The following is a 23,410-nucleotide window of genomic DNA, read 5'->3' on the forward strand; positions in this document are numbered from 1 at the left end:
CTCATATAAGTGGAATCATACAGTATTTGTCTTTTTGTGACTGGTTTATTTTACTTAGCCTAATGTCATCCTCAAGGTTCATCCATGTTATAGTTCATCCATGTTATAGTATGTGTCAGAATTTCCTTCCTTTAAAGGCTGGATGATATTCCATTGTATGTGTATACTACATTTTGTTTATCCATTCATATATTGATGGACACTCAGGTTCTTCCACCTCTGCTACTACAAATAATGCTTCTGTGCACATAGATATGCAAATGTCTCTTCAGTCCTTGCTTGCACTTCTTTATGGGTATATGCTCAAGTAGAGTTGCTGGGTCATATGTTTAATTTTGGGGGGAACCTCCACAGCAGTCGTACCATTTTACATTCTCACCAACAGTGCACAGGGTTCTAATCTCTCCACATTCTTACCAACAGTTTTCTGCATTTTTGTTTTTGTTTTTTAAATAGTGGCATCCTAATGGGTATGAGAGGTGGTGGTGAAAGGGATTTCAGTCATTCTTAAAACTGTTAAAATGATTGAAATCATGGCAGATTTGTAAGAAGAGAAATGGTAGGTAAAACACGTAGGCTTTGGTCCGCCCCGTGAGTGCTCAGGAGTGTCAGCTATTACTGTGAGGAAGGGGGTGCCCATGCATGAGGCAGAGGGAGCAGAGCAGCTGTGCAGAAGCACAGACAGAGTGTGAGGAGTGGGAGAAGTGTGGGACTGCAAGTAGTGCATTCTGGCTGGAGCACCAGGCAAGGGCAGGAATGAGGTGCAGCCAGTTAGAAAGGCTACTATTAAAAAGTCAAAAATAACAGATGTTGGCAATGCTGCAGAAAAAAGGGAATGCTTGCTTACTGTAAACACGGTGGGAATGTAAATTAGTTCAGCCACTGTGGAAAGGAGAACTTAAAATAGAAGTACCATTCCGTCCAGCAATTCCATTACTGGGCATGGACCCAAAGGAAAATGGATCATTTTACCAAGAAGACACATGCACTCGTATGTTCATCACAGTGCTATTTGCAGTAAGAAAGACATGGAATCCACCTGAGTACCTATCAATGGTGGATTGGGTAAAGAAAATGTGGTACATCATGGGATACTACACAGCCATAATAAAGAATGAGGTCATGTCTTTTGCATCAACATGGATGCAGCTGGAGGCCATTATTGTAAGAGAATTAACACGGGAACAGAAAACCAAATACTGCATGTTCTCACTTACAAGTGGGAGCTAAGTATTGGGTACACATAGACATAAAAATGGGAACAGTAGACACTGGGGACTACTGGATGGGGAGAGAGAGAGTGGGGCAAGGGCCGACAAACTGTCTCTTGGATACTATGTTCACTACCTGGGTAGGGATCATTCATTCCCCAAACTGCAGGGTCACTCAGTGTACCCATGTAACAAACCTGTACATGTACCCTCTGAATCTAAAGTAAAAGTTGAAATTATTTTTTAAAAACTGGGAAAAAAAAGAAATGAAGTGTGGTGCACAGGGCCTTCTTTGTCATACCGAGGGGCTTATTAGATTTTTATCTTGAAATGACAGGGAGCAGTAAAGAATTCAAATAGAAATGACATAGTCAGTTCTTCCTGTTAGATCATTTGGCAGTAGTGCGATGCATGGGTTCGGGGATGGGAGGTGAATCTAAAAGCTATTGATGTAATTCAGGAGAGAAATGAGGGTCTGGGGCAAGATGGCGGTGGGTGTAGAGGGACAAGACTTGGTGTTGAGTTAGCCATAGAGAGAGGGAGCTGTCACAGTGACACCATTTCTGGCTTGGGCTTCATTTTGGATGGTGGGTGCTTTTCAACATGGGGATGCAGGTTTGAGGTAAGGTGAGAAGGAATTATATTTCAGCTTGTACAGGATTTGAGAGTCTTAACAGACATCAGCATGGAGATGCTCAGTGGCTAATTAGATAACAAGTCTGGAGCTCAGGAAAGAGTTCATAAAGCAGTAAATGAGCATTAATTCTGGATGCCACAGCTAGTTACAGTATGTTAAAATGTATATAGTTTGTGTGAAGGCTTTATTTTTTTGCCTTTGTGGAACCATTTTGCATGTTATGGGAATGGGAACTTTCGACAGAATATTAAGCGAACACAGAAGGCCATGCTGTGGATATTGAGCTTTAAGAGAAGCAATTTATTGCTTAGCTGAAGGCTGAAATCTGGATTTTTCTCTCCTTTTTTGGTGGGGGATGGGGTACATGTTTATTGATTTATTCTTATTTTCTAAGAGAAATTCTTCTTGTTAAAACAGTTACACAGAATCTATGAAATTACACTAATTCTAAACTCGTAAGAATTCATCCCCAGTGTCTGGGTGTAACCATTTAAGCAGTAAAATATTTTAGTCCATTTCATTAAGTAGATAAGAAATTATCGAGTGTTTCATGGCATGAAATAATTCATGAAGTTTGCAGCCAAGGGAGTCCAGGGAGCTACGTGATAAAAGCAGAGAACTAAAAGTTAGAAGACCGTATTTTTGTTTCATCTATCTCTGCCTTGTACTAGGCATGGGATTTGGACAGATCCCCTTTCTGATCCTCTGTTTAGTCAGCCGGAGAATGAAAACATTAACTTCCTGTTTACCTCCCAGACTCACTTATTCATTGAACAGCTGTATGCAGGAGACATCACACAGGTGGAGTTCACGGTCTCATGGATTATAGCAAAGGGTACAGAAAGTGGCTGTGAAAGCAACGTATAAACTGTAAAGCACCATGAGAACTTTAGGGTTATTCTTAACTCTAATGAAGTTTTCTTCCTGGGAGGTTCAGGTTCTCTTTCTCATTTGAGTGGTAAACCAATAGAAAATAAAAATAAAAAGAAGTGGTAGGTATCTCTTTCAGAAAAGTTAAGGTGAGATGTGTCTTACCCACTCAGAGTAGGCAGCTATTTAATATTTGTTGAATGGATAAAGTAATGGTGTTAGGATTTGGAAATTCAGTGTAAGCAGATGATGATTCTTATCTTGCTTGCTAAATTTTCAGAAATGTTACATTTTAAGAAAAGCAGGAGTTATATCTAACACTCAGAGGAATGTAGAAATGAGCCATGCAGAAAAATTTAACTCAGAATTCAAAATCTTGGTTTATAGAGAGTGCGTGAGTTAGCACTATATACCTAGATTTCAAAATATTAATTGGAAGAATTTAATGCCATTGGAAAGTGTTAGGCACAAATAAGATATCTAATGTTTCTGATTGTGAATGAGATAAAATCCCAAATTTAAAGGCCAACATGATAATTCAGTTATCTTGGGGAATAAAGTGAAAGTTTGGTTCCTGAGATTGTACACTTAAAGCATGAAAAATGAGAACGTAAGTTGCAGTTAGTGGGAAGCAACTTGAGCGATAGCTCATATAGCAATAAAGATTCTGTGCTATCTGGGGTATTTTAAAATTCTACAGCTTTGAGTCAGTTTCAGATTTATAAGAGTATCTCTAATAAACTTCAGAAGTTCTAAAGGCCTTGGACTGTGACACTTTATTTTCATACTCGTTTGCACAAAATTCCACATGTTGACAGGTGAGGATGTGTGAGGGCCGCTTCATCAGCTCCCTAACAGATGGCCTTCTCCATTCATTTTATTCTACAGGCAAACATGCTGAAGACATATTTGGTGAGTTGTTTAATGAGGCTAACAACTTCTACATCAGAGCAAATTCTCTTCAAGACAGAATTGATCGCCTCGCTGTCAAAGTCACCCAGCTGGATTCAACAGTGGAAGAGGGTAGGTAATTGCTTGAAAGCAGTGAGCTAGAAGTGATGTTGACAAGATGGTAGTAATTAATTGCAGTGTAATTACTGCTTTTTCCTTGGGGTGGTATGCTGATGTTTCATCATGTCTTTTCCTAGAAGAATAGTGAGGGGGAAAAACCTACAACTTTGGGGTAATTCACAATGAAAAGATTCATATCTGGTCTACTTCATACTGTATACTCTTTTTTAAGAAAATTACCAATATAGTATTTGTTTTAAAGGCTTCTTTGAATACAGTCAGTATTAGAAGCCTCAATTTAGGTTACTGATAGTTATTTTTAAAATAGTTTCTTACCTAAAAATTACAGAGCCACTCTAGGGATATGGTCCACCCGAGACAGTCTTATACATACCTTGTGTGACACAAGCACCTGGTGCTCTTAGGATTGATGCCTGTAAAATCCTGGTGATTCTGCTGATTTAAAAATTTCATTAACCTTCTCAGAAATAGCATTTACTGAAGGCCTTTAGGCTGCAGGCTTTAAAATAATGTTAATATTGACAAACATTGTATAGTTAAATGATAGTCATTTGATGATACACCCTGAAATTGTCAGTCTCAACAAAATTGAAGCTATCAACAATCCCTTTTTTAAAATTTTACTTTCAGTATCTTGAATGAAAGACTGAGATTGAGCTGGAGAAAATATGCTAAAAAAGTACAAAATATACTACTTCATATTTATTTTGAGAAAAATATTTAGGTTAAAATTTAGTTTTACCTTTAAATAATGGCAGTTAACAGTTTCTCTTGTTGCTTTGTAAAGATCCTAGTGTCTGATTTTTGCGCTGTATCTATAGAGTAGTATTGGTAAAAATAATACTTTTTTTTTTTTAAAGTAGTTATTTGTAGGAGTCATCCCTCATCATTTAAAAAATATATGTTACCTCATATTCAGGTCTTTTTCAAAGGTCAAAATTTGATTAGTGAATTACAAATATAACAAAAATGTAGAACATTGATTTTAATATCCATTATAGAAGCATTGTTACTCACTTTTCCAGCAATAAGTATTACTTGGTCTGTTCAGGTAGGGAAATCTTAACATCTTAAACCAGTCATTCACGTTTTAAATTAGTATCACAATTGATTTTTAATAGCTATTCATATTTCTTCAACTTTTTGTTGGCTGTTGCCATTAGAATGCTTATGATAACCTTACCCTGGAAAAGATTAATCTGTAGATTAAATTTTATGAGATTTTGTAGTACATGTCATATCTTTAAAATCCTTTTCCAAACAAGATTTTACTTCATTACTTTTCTTGGTCATGGATGTTACAGTAGAAGAAATACTTGACTGAAAGGTAGTCTGTATTCTGTTTTGGTCTTGCCACTTTTTCGCTGGAGTTTTTGGAATCTTAACATTTCTGAAGCCCAGCTTCAGTGGTTGAATAGGTGGGTTAATAGCCTAGTCTGTCCACCTCAAAAAGTTTGATGAAAGTCAGATGAGTTAATAAATGAAATGTAAAGTGCTGTAGAAGCACGAGAAAGAACTTTACCCAGCCCCGGTTTTCTGAATCCTTAGTGTAATTTTGTATCATCGATTAAGCTACTTAATTTTTGGGACTAGATGCATGTTGAAAAGCCTTGCCATCTTTCCTTAATGTTTGTTGCAGAAAACCTTAATGTGTTATTTCCATTTGTGTAATTTTTGCAGAAGTATTTCCCACATGCATTATATTTAAACTAATGTTGTTTGAACGGTATTTTCCTTAGGGTATTGAAATCTGTGCATGTACATGCCTGTTACATTCATAGCTATATTCCTATGTGATTTCTGAGAAGTGCTATTTAAATAAAGAATGTTACTCTAATATTAGGTTCAGTGAAATAATTAGATTACTACAAAAAAAAGAGATCATGATTTGACCTCATTTCATAGTGATAGCTATTATCTGTGAAAGGGAAGGAATACACATGCTATTAAGCATGGTTTTAAATGGACAATAAAAATATTATTTGGTTGTTCTAGGAGGTGCTTTTGATTGTGAGTCAAGTGGTACTTATTTCTAAACAGTTAAAAATATTTCTGTATAACTCAACTGGGGGGTTTTCTCTAAATAGTCTCACTACAGGATATCAACATGAAAAAAGCTTTCAAAAGTTCCACAGTCCAAGACCAGCAGGTGGTTTCAAAGAACAGCATTCCTAATCCTGTTGCTGATATTTACAACCAGAGTGATAAGCCACCGCCTCTGAACATCCTGACACCATACAGGTATAGCTTCATGCGCACCAGAACCTTTCCTAGAGATGAGGGGAGAGCTGGGCAGAGCTGGGAGCAAGCTAACGCGTTGTGTGGGAATGTCCTTGATGGCTCATCTCCGTTAAAATTCAGAATTACTTCAAACTTTGAAAATAATAATTGCATTATATACAATGAAACTACTCATTGGTACATAATTATTAAAGTTATAGTATTTCAGCATAGTGATACATTTAACAGTAGAAACGTGAGCTCTGATTTTAGCTTTTAGATGTAGCTACCTTAAGTAGAAGTGAGTACGTTGCCTGACAGTATTGTGTGTGGTTATGTTTTTAGATTCGATGTCAATATGAAAGGAACTACAGAATTCATTTATAATGCAGCAAAATACGGGTCTCAGCACTGCAGAGACATTTGCTATTTAATTCAGAAAGAAACGTGTTCTGTAGTGTTAGGGTTTTGAAGAGTGAAAATATAGTCAACAGATTAACCTTCTGTTACTGGAAAATGGTAGGACACATTGTCAGGACCAGACTTCCAAGAAAAACAATGGAAAATAAATAGCGCAAAAAAATAATATGAAGAGACTAACTAAAATGCTCTTTCTAAACACCCCTCCTGCCTTCTCCCAGCTCAGCACTTTCTTCCCATACTTGCTGTCGCCTCCTGTCCCATATCCCTCTTTCAAACACTGTCTCTCTGTCCCTTGTGGTATGCCCTGTCCTCTCCCCACCTCTGTGGCCTCCTGTGGAGCTCATCCTTTGGCCTCTGACAAGCACAGACTGTGGTGGCCAGTGATCCTCACAGCCCCGGGCCAACTCTCTGGTGATTCTCCTGTGAGGGCCTTCCAGGAGCCTGTGAGTTCTCCACTTCCATTTACTGCCCTCTCAGCAGTCCTGCCCTTAGGGGCCCTTTGGCCCATCTCAGGGAGTACATACAATTTTTCTTGGTCCGAATTCCTGTCCTTTCTCACTGTCCACAGGGAGATGTTTGGAGCCACCCTTGTTGCAGCTGTGCTAGGAAAGTGCAGTTCAAAGTACATCACTTTCTTTCTGCACAGACAAGGAGATGCTCTCGGAAAAACAGGCCACATGGAAACTGGTGGCAGAGGAGAAAGATGCCACGCCTTGTTATGGAAAAAGTAGACATTTCTGGAGGTTTTAGCACGCTTATTTAAAAAGGTTAAGGATATGTGTGACTATAACATTATAATCCTAACGTTTTAATTTATGGCTTTGCATTTGTTCAGTAGGCATTTTCCTGGGGCAGTTTCATTTTTACTTAGCACTGAAGCCTCAAACACAATATAACATGTAGGGTTGCTCTTGAAAACTTTCTACCTGCTGTTACTAAGAAACCTCACTGGAAATTCTGTTCTAAAGGAAAAAAAATCAGATAACCCAGTGAACCACTTACATTGATTAATCTAGATCATGATAAAATATTTGTAGTGATTCACAGTTTTTAATTGCATAAAAACTGATTTGACTTTCACGTGTGTGTGTGTGTGTGTGTGTGTATTCAGTCTTATGGAAAATAAAGCATATCTTTGACTTTTTTTTCTTTTTTGAGATGGGGTCTCGCTCTGTCACCCAGGTTGGAGTGCAGTGTCGCGATCTCAGCTCACTGCAACCTCCACCTCCCAGCTTCAAGCGATTCTCCTGCCTCAGCCTCCCAAGTAGCTGGGATTACAGGCATGTGCCACCAAGCCTGGCTAATTTTTGTATTTTTGGTAGAAATGGGGTTTCACTATGTTGGTCAGGCTGATCTCAAACTACTGACCTCAGGTGATCCACCCGCCTAGGCCTCCCAAAGTGCTGGGATCACAGGCATAAGCCACTGTGCCCAGCCTAAGTGACCGAAAAATTAAGTATTAGAAGCTATAGGAAACAGCAGATGCTGGAGAGGATGTGGAGAAATAGGAACACTTTTACACTGTTGGCGGGAGTGTGAATTAGTTCAACCATTGTGGAAGACAGTGTGGTGATTCCTCAGGGATCTAGAACTGGAAATACCATTTGACCCAGCAATCCCATTACTGAGTATATAACCAAAGTATTATAAAGCATTCTGTTATAAAGACACATGCACACGTATGTTTATTGCAGTACTATTCATAATAGCAAAGACTTGGAACCAACCCAAATGCCCATCAACGTTAGACTGGATAAAGAAAATGTGGCACACATACACCATGGAATACTATGCAGCCATAAAAGAGAATGAGGTCATGTCCTTTGCAGGGACATGGATGAAACTGGAAACCATCATTCTCAGCAAACTAACACAGGAACAGAAAAACGCCACATGTTCTCACTTATAAGTGGGAGTTGAACAGTGAGAACATACGGGCACAGGGAGGGGAACATCACACACTGGACCTGTTGCGGGGTGGGGGCAAGGGGGAGGGATAGCATTAGGAGAAATACCTAATGTAGATGATGGGTTGATGGGTGCAGCAAACCACCATGGCACATGTATACCTGTGTAACAAACCTGCATTTTCTACACATGTATCCCAGAACTTAAAGTATAATAATAAAAAAGAACATATCTGTTTATATTCTTGTCAAGGTTAACATTTGCCTACTTAAGTGAGTTCCTGCCTTCATTAAGGTACTGTCCACATTTTTAGAAAAAGAAAGGTACATCTTATACGTCTTAAATTTTGCAGCTTTTTCTAGACCTCTACCTATATTCAAGGCCTTGGTATCTTAGGGAAACAAATTATCTTTCTCACAATAATGTTATTAATGTAATATCTATCATGCAGGTTGCCTATCAATTAGGAAACTAGGAAAAGAAAGGAAGGACATTAGTAGTCAAAGGTTAAGGTGTAGTGTGAGTTGCACTGGCTCTTCAGTGATTTTCAGACATAGCGACCAGAATAGCCCCATAGGCACCCAGGCCTTGGTATTTGATGGTAAGACACTTAACAGGAGATGGCATAGCGGGGGCTTTAATGACAGACCTTTGCTTTCTTCTGAACAATTAGCCTTCTTTGGGCATCAACTCTCCTATGCTCATTTAACTGATTTGCTTCCCCTGTGTTCCTGGATAACTCATTGAAATACTGATATGAAATAATATAAAATGTTCTGCCCCCCCCCCCCCATTTGAAGGTAGTCTTCAGAAGCATTACTAGAAGACAGTGTTTACTTTGTATCATGATGATTTTGATCATGACTGTTGATTTACATGACAGCTTTGGACCTCTGCTAGCCGCATCATTGGTTTTATGATAAATGAACTACTTATATGAAGACTTAAAATATTCTTCAGACCACAGTAATTGCCTGTGATAGTGCTTTAAAATGAAATGGCTACAGGTGAATAAAGTTTCTGTGTAGGTTACTTCCAGTTTGAAAATACATAGTTCGTCCCTGTTTTTCCTCATATTTATGCCCCATAAACATTTTGCTTCTTTCCTAATTGAACTTATAGATGTTAGGCAAACTTTATTGAGAAAAAGGGATAGAGTACTTACTAATTTTTAATCCTAATGATGTTGAAGCTGCAGTGTAGAAGTGAATGTGTACTTTCTAAGAATCCATCCATCTCTGTGTATAGTCCCATGTTGGAATAAGCAAAAAATTTCCTGAAATAATTGAGGTATTATAAATTGCTGAATATGAGACATGTTGTGATTTTTTTTTCTGAGCAATTTTCTATACTCAATTCTAAATTTGCAAGAGTACTTTTAACCTACAACAGGTTATTCTACAATAGGTTGCTGTTTTATGTCTTCACATTTTTTTCAAATAAGGAAACTTAAAGACTTAATTTGTATAGGATAGTTTAAGTGCCCCATGTAGATGTTATAATCCCATGAGTTCAAATCAAGTTAACATTAACCTGCATATAAAAGTCTCTAACAGTCTTTTCTTCCCTGACTTACAATCCATTGATTTGTAGAGATGACAAGAAGGATGGGCTGAAGTTCTATACTGATCCTTCCTATTTCTTTGACCTCTGGAAAGAAAAAATGCTACAGGACACAGAAGACAAAAGGAAAGAGAAAAGGCGTCAAAAGGTAAATAATTTCAGTATGGGAAATGTGCATATCAGTGTTTAAAAGGAGATTCTTGTTTAGAAATAGTAAATTATTTAAGCGGTTGAGATATTGGATATAGTGCTGAAGTTTTCTTAGAGGTTGCATTTCTCACGAAAGATCCTGACAATTCAGTCTAACGCAGTAATACTATTTTTCAATAAATACTGATTTGTTCCCCAGCCCTTGCTTTGCTTTAACAAAAGTAGTTCCTAAACTTAGTTTTGCTACCGTGTTTTAGTAACTTCTCTCCTGCTTTCTCAAATTTTTGTAAAGCAGTCAGTATTCCAAATCAGATACAATGATGTGCTTGTGTCTTTTTAACATTTTTAATTGTTGGGTTGCCTTCTAGCTGTAATTAAAATCTTGGTGAGATGTTCACATGAGATTGAGAGGCATACGTGATTTGCACATTCAGGGGATAGGATTTACTGAAAAGGAACTTCCCTTTAAGGGGTAGGGGTAGGAAGAGACTTGCAAGTCTGAAGGTTGGGAAATATCTGCATTGCAAGCGGTCATCAAAGGAGAAGCCCACTCTACTAAGGTAAAGGGATTTGTGTTTTGAAAATTGTTCCTTTTGGACCCAGAAATTAGACTTAGGCCACTGAGAGGAATAATTCTCTAAGGACAAGTATTTTTTTAATATTTTTTATACATCAGCTATATTTAAAAATGACCATCCAGTTTGCTTGACAGATTAGAGCACTTTAGTTAGGAGAAATGCGCTTAGCATTTTGTGAGCTGATAGCCTTAGGGTTTTGAGGCATTGAGGGTGTTGGCCCAGTAGGAGTGACAGTTTGGCTTGGAGGAGAATCTGAAAATCGAAAACAGCATTTAACTGAGAACAGTTTGCAGACTGTGCTGTTGTAAGACCCCATGACTGGTTCCGGGAAAGGGGGATGCAAAGGACTCGGTCACTCACACAGTCTTCTTGTGCTCATGGCTTTGGGAGATTTAATTGGGATATATCCTGGAAAAGTTGCTAGGTTTTACAGAGCATTCAAGTGAAGAAAAAAGAAAGATACCAATCTTTTGAGTGGAAAAGGAACAAATATTTAAAAAGCATATTTGTCTTAATCCTCATGCTTTTTTATAGTTACAGGGGAAAAATGCTGGGGCTTACCTGCCTTTAAAATGTGCCTAATTTTTTAAAAGGCCTTCTAGGTTTCCTTTCTCAATGATGCTTTTGGCAAAACTGTTTAATTTTTTGTCACTCTTCTTGAAGGGGAAACAATTTTTATGTATGAATATTGTGTCTTTAAAATCACTTGTTATTTCCTGGGCTGTTTTGTCTCATTCTACCTTCCTCAAACACATAAAATTCTGGTAAGAATTTCTTTCATTCACTTATATAATGGCTTGATGTTGAATGCCTTCTAAATGCTGGATAAACAGTGGCAGAAAAAAACAGGATTACCACCCTCATGGAGAGGACAGTATAATGAGGGACACAGGCCTTAAATAATCAGGCAGCCCTCGGAAATGCGGCAAGAGGGAGAGAAGTTTCAAAATGTTCATATAGGTCCGCTTCATATGGAAATAGAAAAGGAGGCAAGATATTCTTTATTTCCCAGGATTTCAGAAACCCAAATCACGTTCAATTTGCAGTTGACAAATCTGAAGGAAAAATTAGTTTAGAAAATGTGAGGATTAAAAACCCCACATTTTTGAACTTTGTTTCCTTTAGTTTGATGCTTTAAGAACATTAAAAACCTAATTACACAAATATGAAGCTTCAAATATGTAATTACACTGTTGGTAAGTGTGGTGAAGGAAAAGTACAGAGCACTCTGAGTGAGATGACCTGTGGCGTGACTGTGTACACACAGTGAGAGGTCAAGGAAGACCTCGCCAAGGAGGCGTCATGCAGGCTGGGATCCCCGGGAGGGGAGCAGAAGTTAGCTCAACAATGGGAGGGTGCTGCGGGGAGGCTGGAGAGGTGGGGAGCAGATGAGGTGGCGTGCTTCCGAATTGAGGAGGCTTCTAGGTAGCAGTGCCTAAGATCATCCTGGGGGAGGAACTGGTTTGGCAGCTTCTAAGGATTTTAATGTAGGCCAGTGTAGCTGGAGCCTGGATTCATCACTGTTCATATTCTTTCATGTTTGGTTCGCACGCGCTTGTGTGTCCTGTGTGCATGTTGATAGGTAGATTTAGAGACTGAACCATGGTGAAGAAAGTTGCAGATATCATAACACTTCATGCCTGAATTTGTCAGCATACATCTTTTAAAAAGTAAGGGGAATAGTTATTCATTATTTTTAATACGATGGTTCTTAATCAGGATGCATATTGGAATCACATTGAAATCTCCCTCCCTCACTTTTTTCCTTTGGTTTTTCAAAGTACACACCCAATACATGCTGGTTGTAAAATGTTCAGTTAGCACTCCCTTCCCTGAGAGTACCTAGCCATGGTTAACAGGTTGGTGTGCATCTTTTAAGACCTTTTAGCAGTCATAAATGTATGCATAAACATTTTACAAAGTATTTGTGTATACATAGTTATACTACGTATAACTTACACTGACATTATTTAAAATGTACTTCATCCTTTTTAATAGTTGTGTAGTATTCTGAAATATAAATGCTTCATAAATTACCCATTACTGTTGCTCTTACAATACTGAAGTGTTTATCCCTGTACTTAGGTGCAGATAATTCTTCAGGATAAATTTCTAGAAGTTGAATTGCTTTTATTGAAGAGAATGTGAATTTTAAATTTTGAAAGAGAGAATTATATTGCCCCTAATCTTTAAAAGACTGAAGGACTAGTTTATGTTCTTACCAGGTCTTCTCCAGTCCTGGATATTACTTTCTTTTTGATGAAAGATTGAATCTGTGTTACGTCTTCTCATATGCTTATTAACCATTTCTGTATCTTCTGTGAATTTCATGTTCACATCCTCTGTGGATCTGTGACTAAAGTCTCCTGGATGCCTCTGAAAACGGTCCAGTTTTCTGTCTTCACCACACCCTTGGACCACCTGCCATTATTTTACCCTGTACCCACTTAGTAGCTTTCTCGCTTGCGTCCCTATCTTCCCTCTTTTAATCTGTTTTCCGCAACACAGAAAGATCTCCAATGCCTCCTCAGCATGCCAGCCTTCCCTTCTCGTTCTTTAATGGGTTCCCATTGCTGTTGGGATAAAGGCCTCCAAGGTCTTCCTGCCTTTCAGATCTTGGGCCGTTCACCCCAATGTACCATTTGCCTTCTTTTATTTCTCTGAGTGCAGTGCCATCCTCCTCCCCAGAGTCCTCGCACAGTCTGTCCTCTCCGCTTGGCATGCACCTGACCCATACTCCTCTGCAGAATTGATGCCACTTTAAATACACTTTCAATACCCTCAGTCATTCCAGGATGCCTCCCTGACTTCCAGACTAGACACACACACACACACACACACACACACACACACACACACACACACACACTCTCTCTCTCTCTCTCTCTCTCTCTCTCTCTCTCTCAAACATAAAAATATATTTGTAAAAATAAATACATTTACTTTTATAATACATTTATTCGTGTCCTCTTATGGAGTGCAGGCTCCATAAGGGCAGATGCCGTGTGTGTGTGTGTTTGCCATTTGTGTTGTCAGTGCCTGGTGCAGTACCTCGGGCGTAGCACTAGAAGTTCATGCTTTTGCTGCCTGGCTGTGGATTTGATCATTTAGCCAGCATGCGTTGCGTGTGTATTCTGTATAAAAACAGTATGTTGAGATACCATAAGACAAGAGGGAAATGTGGGAAATAAAGACACATGATTCTCATCCTTAAAGATCATACAGTTTTATGAAGGAGGCAGGAAAAACTTACAGGCACACATAGAAATAACTTCTCACCTTTCAAGAAGCACCTGTGTAAAAACTAAGTATTTGTTGAATGAAACATTTTCTGGCCAAGTAGGGCTAGAGGAAGAATGACTCGTTTTATGGGCAGGTAAGTTTTTATCTTGCTTAGTTTTGTGTTAAACTATGTACAGGATTCACTTATTCCGTAATCTTTTAGAAATTGGGAACAGAATGTTTTGAATTATTTTCTTTGAAAGATAATTGTATGTTAAGAAGTCAGTCAAAATTGTGTGGTGGCGGGAAATAATTTCTCTGTGTGATGTTTCCAGGTCGTTCACCTGTATAATATAGATCTGAAAGAACTTGTTTAGGTTTAAAACAAGTTACAAGCCTATTCAAGTGAAAGTTTTTTACTTTAATGAAAACAATGGTAAGCAGCTCCTGCGGCTGTAGCAGGGTAACTTCTTGTTGATTCTGTTTTGTCGGTTCTGTTGGGTAAGAGGAGTACGCTGCTTTAGAGTTTCTGTAACATTAGCGTAATCGAAATGCGAATGTGTCTTGTCTGTTCATCAGGCGTGGGTCTTGTGCATTATAACTGCATTTAACCAGCTGTTTTCCTTTCCCTTCTGTCTTGGCATGCTCTCTTTCCTTTCCTGGACATCAGGAGCAAAAGCGTATAGATGGCACCACCCGTGAGGTGAAAAAGGTTAGAAAAGCCAGGAACAGGCGCCAGGAGTGGAATATGATGGCGTATGACAAAGAGCTTAGACCCGACAACAGGTTGTCTCAGAGTGTGTACCACGGAGCGTCTTCCGAGGGATCCCTGTCCCCAGATACTAGGTGTGTGTGTGTCGCTGCTCCCTCAGCCCCCATGCTTGGGCCACTGGGTACTACCTGGTTTTATTTTCATTTGAAATGCACCAGTAGCTTCGGGGTTTATATGGCCCATGATGCCTTAAGATTTTCCTTAAAACTTAATTATCTGTATTTTGATTTCAAAATAATACTTGAAGACGGTGTTATTTTACATTGGGTTCTTTTGATTTTAGAAAACCTCTCTGACTTAAAATGTGTTGTTGAGTTCACCTAGGTGTAGTGTTTTAACACTGATTCTGAATTTGGGGTAACTGCTTATGACTTAAGTTTTTACTATAATAATCATTTAATCCTTTCTCTTAGCATGGAGTGTTGAATTTCCTTCGTCACTTGGTATCTAAAAATGATTGGTAGGTGGTAAAGTAACTAAGGAGTACCTTCATTGTTCCCTTTAGTAACCCTTTGAAAAAATGAACAAAAGAGAGATTTACTTCTTACTTGAGATAACTTATATATTCTAATTTCAGGAGAAGAATTCTGTTGGCGTTTACTTTAAAATTTATTAGCAGTTAAGTAAAAATATTTCTTGCAGGCGTGAATGATGTGGTCATTAAGTCACACTTGTCGCCAAAGGCATTCATTGAACGACAGGAAATGACTAGTCAATTTTAACGTTTGATTCAATTTTCTATTTCTGCTTTTGTAAAGTTGTAGTCTGCCATTTGCATAAACCCTCACTGGCATTTAAAATTTTGAATAGAGAATTCTTACAATATGTGATCAAGAATGTTTCAAAACAACAGCATCCTGGACTTTGGGTTATATCTGTGTCCTTTTTCTCTTTTTCTACCTTTGTAAAACTCGGTGTTTAGCACAAACTCTTAACATATTACGTGCCTTCAATGTTCCCACCCCAGAAGGTCTGTAAGTCATTGGGAGGATGTGAGGCAAGTTCTGGGTAATTTTTCTGTACAAACTGTTGTTTGTTAAATATTAGAGAATTATTGGACCTTTAGCCGAGTTTTAGCCTCATTTGAATTTTAGTGTGAGTTTATTTCTATAGAAAGTAAGAATTGCAACATAGTTCTCTGCTCATAGTTCTTTGGGTAGGGAGGAATGTATGAACTTAATAGCTCCCATGATATCAATCTGCTTTTTTGTTTTTTCTAAATAATTTAGCTATGATTGTTTACTCATGCAAAACGTATACTTTGTTTTTATCCTATATAGACTATTCAAAAACAGATGCAGATGGGAAAATGATGGATTTTTAAAAATCTCTCAGTTGAATGATATTCCTTCTAGCATCTAAGATTATTCCATGTTGGGTATAAAATGGATGGTTATTCAGATATAGTCTACCTTTGTATTTATGTTGCTTATGTACATCTGCATTTCTCTTAATTTTCAAACAGTAAATCTGGTTGTCAGTTTTATTTCTTCAGAATTCCTTTTGTTGTCTCCTACTATTTCCCATGGCTTCTCACTATTTTCATACATTATTTACTATCAGAGGAATAGATTATAACTCATCATTGTATTTGGATTATAACCCTTAATTTAGAAATTTTTAATTTTTTTTACTACAATCTCAGTTTTTTATTATAAAATAACACATGCTTATTATATCTGGAAGTTACAGGAAGAAATTAAAATGAAATATGATCTGTAGTCTCACCATCCGAAGAAACCGTTGTATGCATTTTAGTGTATTTCTCTTTAGTCTTTTTCTATATATGTGTTTCTTTTTTCTTTTATAAAATTGGAATCATGCCATATTTTCTTCCGACTTTTAAAAATCATGTCCCATGTTTTAGGTGTTATTTAGAAACGTGATTTTTAATAGTTGTATCTGCTCATCTGAGTGCATCCAAGATACTGAGGGAAATTTGAATACCAGGTTTCGTGGTGTGTGTATATGCTGTTATATAAGTAATATTCTGTAACCCATCTTACATTTTTGCTCTCTCTCTAGATTGTTAGGAATGGCTTGTTCCTGAGCATGAATTTAAGATGAGCGCTGGGAAGTGCTTGCCTGCTGTATGACCAGCTCTCTGTCACTGCCACTCAGGGAGTCGCGCACCTCCATGCCCGATTGTCCTTATTTTTTCTCATCCAGTTTTGGGCCCTGGTGCAGATCTCTGACTCTGCCCGCCTGTCTACCCAAAAAACCCTGGGGGATTTATTGGCCTCTTCACACTGAGTCTCTACTGCTGTGCCTGCTTCCTCCTGTGTGGTGTCATCTCTGGCCTTCCTGGCCCTCTTCCTCCTCCTCCCCCCATGTCGGTGTCGTCTCCGGCCTTCCCGGCCCTCCTCCTCCCATGTCGGTGTCATCTCCGGCCCTCCTGGCCCTCTTCCTCCTTCTCCCATGTTGGTGTTGTCTCCGGCCCTCCTGGCCATCCTCCCATCGTCTGCGGCCCTCCCAGTCCTCTTCCTCCCGTGTCAGTGTCGCCTCTGGCCCTCCCAGTCCTCTTTTCTGTAATAGGTGATCACTGACCATCATGCGGCCTTGGGATCTCCACTCCCTCCACCTTGGCCGTGTGTCTGCAGCTGGTTTCTGCCTCCCCACTGGGAGTGGGGCTTATCTCCAGCAGCTGCCTGCTCCTCCCTCCTCCTCCTGCCTGCTGGTGCATCCCTTTTCTATGGTCCTTCCCTCTTCAACTGACCAGTCCCCTCTTCCCCCAGCCCCCGTCTTCCTGATGGGCACCCTTCATCAGGGTTCTACCCTGTAGAAATCTCTGGTTTCTACTTCAGATATTTATTGTGTCTTCCTTCACTTCTGCCTCCATCTGCTTAGCCCCTTTTCCTTGCTTGCTTTCTACCCTGTGTTGCAAGGCTCCTTGACAGGAACAGCCCTCCCAGTTATGCCACAGTATTTATGGTTTCCTGCCCTCATCTCATCAGAAGCTGTCCAGATTTGGCTGGAGGACTGTTTCCTTTAAAAGGTTGCACTGTAAGCCAGTGACTCGTAGTCAGGTGCAGAGTCAAGCACACATCATCAGTGTCTCCAAGGGATATAGGTATTTACATTTTTAAAATGTGCTAAATCTAAATACAGGTCAGGTCCTTCCCCCATTAAATATATTTTTAAGTCATTTACTAGCAGCTCACCTAGTTCAAAAGACATAATCAGAAGTGAACCATAATCCAGAATTCATACTGCAGTTAGGGAAGAAAATAATGAGTAGTTAGTAGTTGTTACACTTCACTTAAGGAAGGGAAAGGGAAAAGAAGCTCTCTTTTCTCATTTAGAAGGTTTTTCTCTGCTACACTGTGCCCCAGTTAAGAAACGCTACCGACTGGAATCCGAAGGTGGAAATGCAGCGTGCATCTTCCCTGCTCCCTCAGCACCCCCAATGTGTGTTTGCTATTTCCTTCAGAGAGAGAAACACAAGCTGAATCCTAACAGAAACCAGCAAGTAAATGTGAGAAAAGTCAGAACAAGAAAAGAAGAGTGGGAGAGAAGGAAAATGGGCATTGAGTTTATGAGTGACGCAAGGAAACTGGAGCAGGCAGGGAGCACCACAGAGGACAGAGTGCCCAGCGGGTTTGTTGTTTTGCTTTCTTTGGGTTCCCAGACCCAGGCTGCCCCTGCTTCCGCCACCATAAGAGGATGTGCAGCCCCTCTCGGCCACATGTCCCATAACCTGAGCCAGGCGCGTGTGACTGTCTTACTAACGCCCGCGGCGCTGCCAGGCTGCCACACTGCCACACTTGGGTCCTTCCTCTCCTCCTGAGGGCTTAGCCGGAGTCCCATCGCTGCACCCCATGCCTCGCTCAGCTCTGCTCCACTAATCCAAGATGCCATTCCTTTCGGAGTTTCACACCCAGCGTACGTGCAAAGAAGGCCTTTCCATAGTGCACCACATTGCTTTCTTCCCTTTTCGTTACATACATTTCTTCTGTGTAAGAAAAATATGATTCACTATACTGTATTCTCAATTTCTTTTCCTGTTCTTACTGTTAATATTTATCCAGTTCACCTGCCATTTTATATTTTCTAATTATATGCTGTCAGTTTCATTGCCACCAAAATCTTCTGTCTTATATCCTGTTTCTAAATGCAATGGTTTCTCTCGTAGCCTTCTTTCTTAGAGAAAATGTATGCTGAAATACTGTGAAAAGGAGGCTCTGCTGTTTCCTGCTTGCCGGTCTGTGTGACTTATTCACTTCAAAGCTGTGAATCTGAATCCATGTAACACTGGGGCTTGCTGCTGACTTATAATCATTATGTTGTTGCTTGGAATCTCTCACGGGGCTAGACCTAGTTGATAGTAAAGCAAATTTATGTCTGATTTTTGTGTATTAGCAATGTTATTATTCAAATACATCCATATGCCTGTTAGCCGACAATTTTTAACTTAATTTAAATTTCCCCCACCTCTTGTTTTCATGCCAGGTCACATGCGTCGGATGTTACGGATTACTCTTACCCGGCTACTCCCAACCATTCTCTGCACCCCCAGCCGGTGACCCCTTCCTACGCAGCTGGTGACGTGCCACCACATGGGCCTGCAAGCCAGGCTGCGGAGCATGAATACCGGCCCCCGTCTGCCTCGGCGAGGCACATGGCCCTCAACAGACCTCAGCAGCCGCCGCCCCCGCCTCCGCCTCAGGCCCCAGAGGGGTCCCAGGCCTCTGCACCGATGGCTCCAGCAGACTACGGGTAACTCAGTGTGCCTTGTACCCTAATCCCTACTGGCCTTACATTTGAATCTTGCTGTATGTGGTAGGAGAATTTTAACTCTGTTATTTTAGAGGCCAGGATAGAGTCAAGGATGACTGGATGTAGATACTAGCAGCTGTAACATTCTGTGTGAAATAAAGCAGGTGCAGTGTAAGCTCAGACTTACAGCTGAGTCTCAAGCCACACTGTGCACGCATGCATGTTCCCTCACACACACTCTGGGTGTTTGAATGACTCTTTAAGCCAAGGCATTGATAAAGGGTATTAAGTGCTGATTTTGTGAACCTGTCCCAAACCCTCAAGTTTCTGGACACATCCTGGGTGGACCGCGGAGAACTGTTATCACAGATGAGAAGAGCACACCATGCAGCTCCTGTGCCTCACTTCTCAGGCTTGACCAAAATCTCCTGTCATGACCTCTGACCACCAGACATCATTCTGCCCCACGCCCTCCTGTTTCCTGACAAGTAGCATTCAGAGACCTTCATGTTCAGGCCTTTATCAATTTAGGCACCCACCTCTCTTTTTTTGGCTTTACCCTAGTCTTTAAAGACTTCATTCCTCAGAGTTGGCGCCCAGGAAAGTTACTGTGTGTTGGCGTCCACTGCTAACACGTGTCTGCGCACCCCTGTCTGAATGACAGTCCTTCTGCTGGCAGAAGTGCCCTCCCTGGCCAGGCATGCCAAGTCAGGTCCCCAGAGTGGCTTGGGGCTGTGTCAGGCCAAGGGAGGGCCCATGGTCCAGTTAGTTTGGAAGACTCTTGGCTGACTAGAATTCAGCAGATTTCTTGGCTGTGTGACTTTTCGAAGCTTTTGATACATACCTGGGCACTGCAGGCATGGCGCATTTCCACGGGGGTGGGCTAGAGAATGTAGAAAGCTCCCAATCTGGTTGACCTTAGGACCCTTCAAAGACAAGTTTGTGAGCTACGGCCTTGAGATCCCAGTGTGAAGGCTTCCCCGCGCTGCCGCCCTGGCCTCTGCAGTCAGCTGCTTGATTCTGCCTTTCTTCGGGGAGTGCCGCACTTTTTGAGTGGTCCTCCTTTTGGTACATTTCAGTAGCAGGTCTTGACTTCTGTCATAATGAATAATGTCAGACTGTGACAATAACTGACCCAAGGTGTGCATGTTCGCATCCTGCCATGATTGAAGTTCAGGTGACAATACGTGTTGTGTCTGGGGATGGCTCTGTTAGGCGTCTAAGAGCTCACAGGACGTGACCCTCTCTTGTTCCCTGGGTGATTGTGTGCCTCGTATCTCTCTCAGGATGCTCCCAGCGCAGATAATTGAGTATTACAACCCATCAGGACCACCTCCTCCGCCACCTCCTCCTGTGATTCCCTCAGCACAAACTGCCTTCGTCAGCCCTCTCCAGATGCCCATGCAGCCCCCGTTCCCCGCATCAGCCGGCTCCATGCACGCGGCTCCTCCTCACCCACCCTCCACTGGGCTCCTGGTCACAGCCCCGCCACCCCCGGGCCCGCCACCTCCCCCGCCAGGCCCTCCTGGCCCCGGGTCTTCTCTTTCGTCCTCCCCAATGCATGGCCCCCCAGTCGCTGAGGCGAAGCGGCAAGAGCCAGCACAGCCACCCGTCAGTGATGCTCGAAGCGACCTGCTCGCTGCTATTCGAATGGGTAAGTGGAGCCCCCAGACACACAGCCTGCCTTCCAGCGAGAAGTTTCCTCGTGTCTCCAGCCAGCTGCAGCCTCCTTGTCTTCAAATGACTCCTCACTGTGTTTTTAAAAATAGAGTTAAAGGGGTCTTACTTGATTGTTTTGTTTTGTTTTGTTTTGTGTTTTTGAATAGTAGATGTGTTTTTGTCCACTGTAAGGTAAACAAATTGTGATAAAGAATTGAGAAATGGCCGAGTACGGTGGGCTCATACCTGTAATCCCAGCACTTTGGGAGGCCGAGGCGGGCGGATTGGTTGAGCTCAGGAGTTTGAGAGCAGCCTGGACAATATGGCAAAAACCTGTGCCTACCAAAAATTCAAAAAAAATTAGCTGGGCATGTTGGCCTGTGCCTGTAGTCCCAGCTACTCAGGAGGCTGAGGTGGGAGGGTTGCTTGAGTGTGGGAGGTCAAGGCCTCAGTGAGCTGTGGTCACGTCCCTGCACTCTAGCCTGGGCGACAGAGCGAGACCCATCTCAAAAAAAAAAAAAAAAAGATTGAAATTAGGAAGTCTTTACTTACCTAGAAACCAGAAACCCAATAACTGAAGTGATCAATTAATTGGATCTCTGCATTCTACTCTAAGGGGAAAAGTATAAATGAAAGAAAATGAGCTCATATTAACGATTTCTTTAAAAGAAGAGTTTGTTCTGGACTTGTCATATTTGCCTGATGTCCTAAGCCAGTGGTTTTTCAGCATCTATAATATTGAACAGCATAACCCTTTTGTCAGATGAGAGTCCTGCACTGACCCCCTGACCATGAAACACATGGAAACAGAGCATCTCGGGTGGACTGGGGTGGAGAGTCTGCCTTCGCCTGTCTTGGGCTGCCCAGAGGGCCCCTGGCCACCTCTAGTCCACACCATGGATTCTTAGGCAGGTCCCAACCCAGGTTGGTCGAGGGTCACTGACATGTTACGGGAATATCTAAGAGCTTCTCGCCTGTGGGGAGCCTCACAGACTTGGTCACAGTTTAGTCATCTCATCTGGAAGTGACCGAGCAAGGAGCCTGGCTGCAGCCCGCCAGCTCAGCGTCAGGGATGTCCTTCAGAGGAGCTGTGATGCTGCGGCCTCTGCGTTTTTCCTGTGTGCCCAGGAACCAGGCCCGCAGTGGGGCCCATGCACCCCTCTAAAGACACCAGGGTCCTCTGTATACCTGGACATCATTGACACACTTTTATTTTGTCAAGATAAAAAAATTCCTAGAGGTATATTAGCTCATGAATAGCAAATTTGGGGTCATTGTAGGACAGTGTTGGATTTGCCTTGCTTTTTTTTTTTTTTAACACCTTATAAGCCCTGTCTACCAAGAGTGGATACATAACCTGTATCTAATCTTGAGGAAACATCTGATACACCCAAATGGAGAGACATTCTGCAGACTAGCTGCCTGTATTCTTCAGAAATGAGAAGGTTGTAAAACACAAAGACTGTGAAGAACTGTGCAGATTAAAGGCCGTTAACAAAACTTGACACCACTGTCACAGATAATTTCCACTGGATTCTGAACCAGGGGATAATCTTTTCCATTTGCAATTAGATTGGGTCTTTTTGCAAAATTTGAATAATATTTGTAGGATAGATAGTAGTATTGTATCCAAACTAATTTTGTGATTTTGATTTTTTGGGCGGGTGAGGGTTGGTAACACATGAACATTTTAGGGGTAAAGGGACATTATATGCCGTTCACTCTCAAATGGTCCAGAGAAAAGTGTCTGTGTCTTTCTGTGTAAAGATGATAGGGGAAGATTGGGAAATAAACGTGGTTAGATGTTAGCATTTGGGGAATCCAAGTATATGGGAATGTTTTTCTGCTGGTCTCATAGCTGTTCTGTAAATCTGAAATTATTTCAAAACAGTTAAAAAATGAATGGATACCAGCTTGGGCAACATTGCAAGACTCTATCTCTACAAAAAAGAAAATACAGAATTTAGCTGTGCATGGTGGCGTGCACCTGTGGTTCCAGCTACTCAGGAGGCTGAGGTGGGAGGATTGCTTGAGCCCAGGAGGTCGAGGCTGCAGTGAGCCATGATCGTAACACTGCACTCCAGCCTGGGTCACAGAATGAGACCCTGTCTCAAAAAAAAAAAAAAAAAAAGGGTAAACATTAAATCATCAAATATCTTACTTCGTTACTAAGCTAGAAAGTAGATGATGGTATTTTATGTTCATTTCCACAGTAATTGTTGAAATAAAGGTTTCTCAGTTACTTTCGGGTTAGCTGAGAGTGAGTAGCGTAGAACACTGTTTCCAAGGCCCCGGATGCCAGTGCTGCCTAGTAGATGTCCTGTGATGATAGAAATGTTCCAGCCTGCAGCGTCCCAGGGTAGCCACTAGCCACGTGGCAGTTCATGCTTAGAAGGCTGTATGTGGCTAGTGGCTGCTGTCTGGGATGGTGCAGCTCCAGAATTTTCTC

General features: G+C 41.1%; 1 protein-coding gene across 2 annotated transcripts in view; it reads left to right on the top strand.

The window, feature by feature from the left end:
* Window positions 1-23,410, top strand: part of WASF3 (WAS protein family member 3) — a 137,997-nt gene that overhangs the window by 111,079 nt on the left and 3,508 nt on the right. For both annotated transcript variants that reach the window (XM_025364621.1, XM_025364622.1), the window contains exons 4-9: window positions 3,607-3,741; window positions 5,838-5,991; window positions 9,895-10,012; window positions 14,485-14,660; window positions 19,036-19,302; window positions 20,589-20,956. In XM_025364621.1, the coding sequence (XP_025220406.1) occupies window positions 3,607-3,741; window positions 5,838-5,991; window positions 9,895-10,012; window positions 14,485-14,660; window positions 19,036-19,302; window positions 20,589-20,956 (1,218 nt within the window). The remainder of the gene's footprint in view (window positions 1-3,606; window positions 3,742-5,837; window positions 5,992-9,894; window positions 10,013-14,484; window positions 14,661-19,035; window positions 19,303-20,588; window positions 20,957-23,410) is intronic.

This window comes from Theropithecus gelada, chromosome 17, assembly GCF_003255815.1.
Source record: "Theropithecus gelada isolate Dixy chromosome 17, Tgel_1.0, whole genome shotgun sequence".
Lineage (NCBI taxonomy): Eukaryota > Metazoa > Chordata > Mammalia > Primates > Cercopithecidae > Theropithecus > Theropithecus gelada.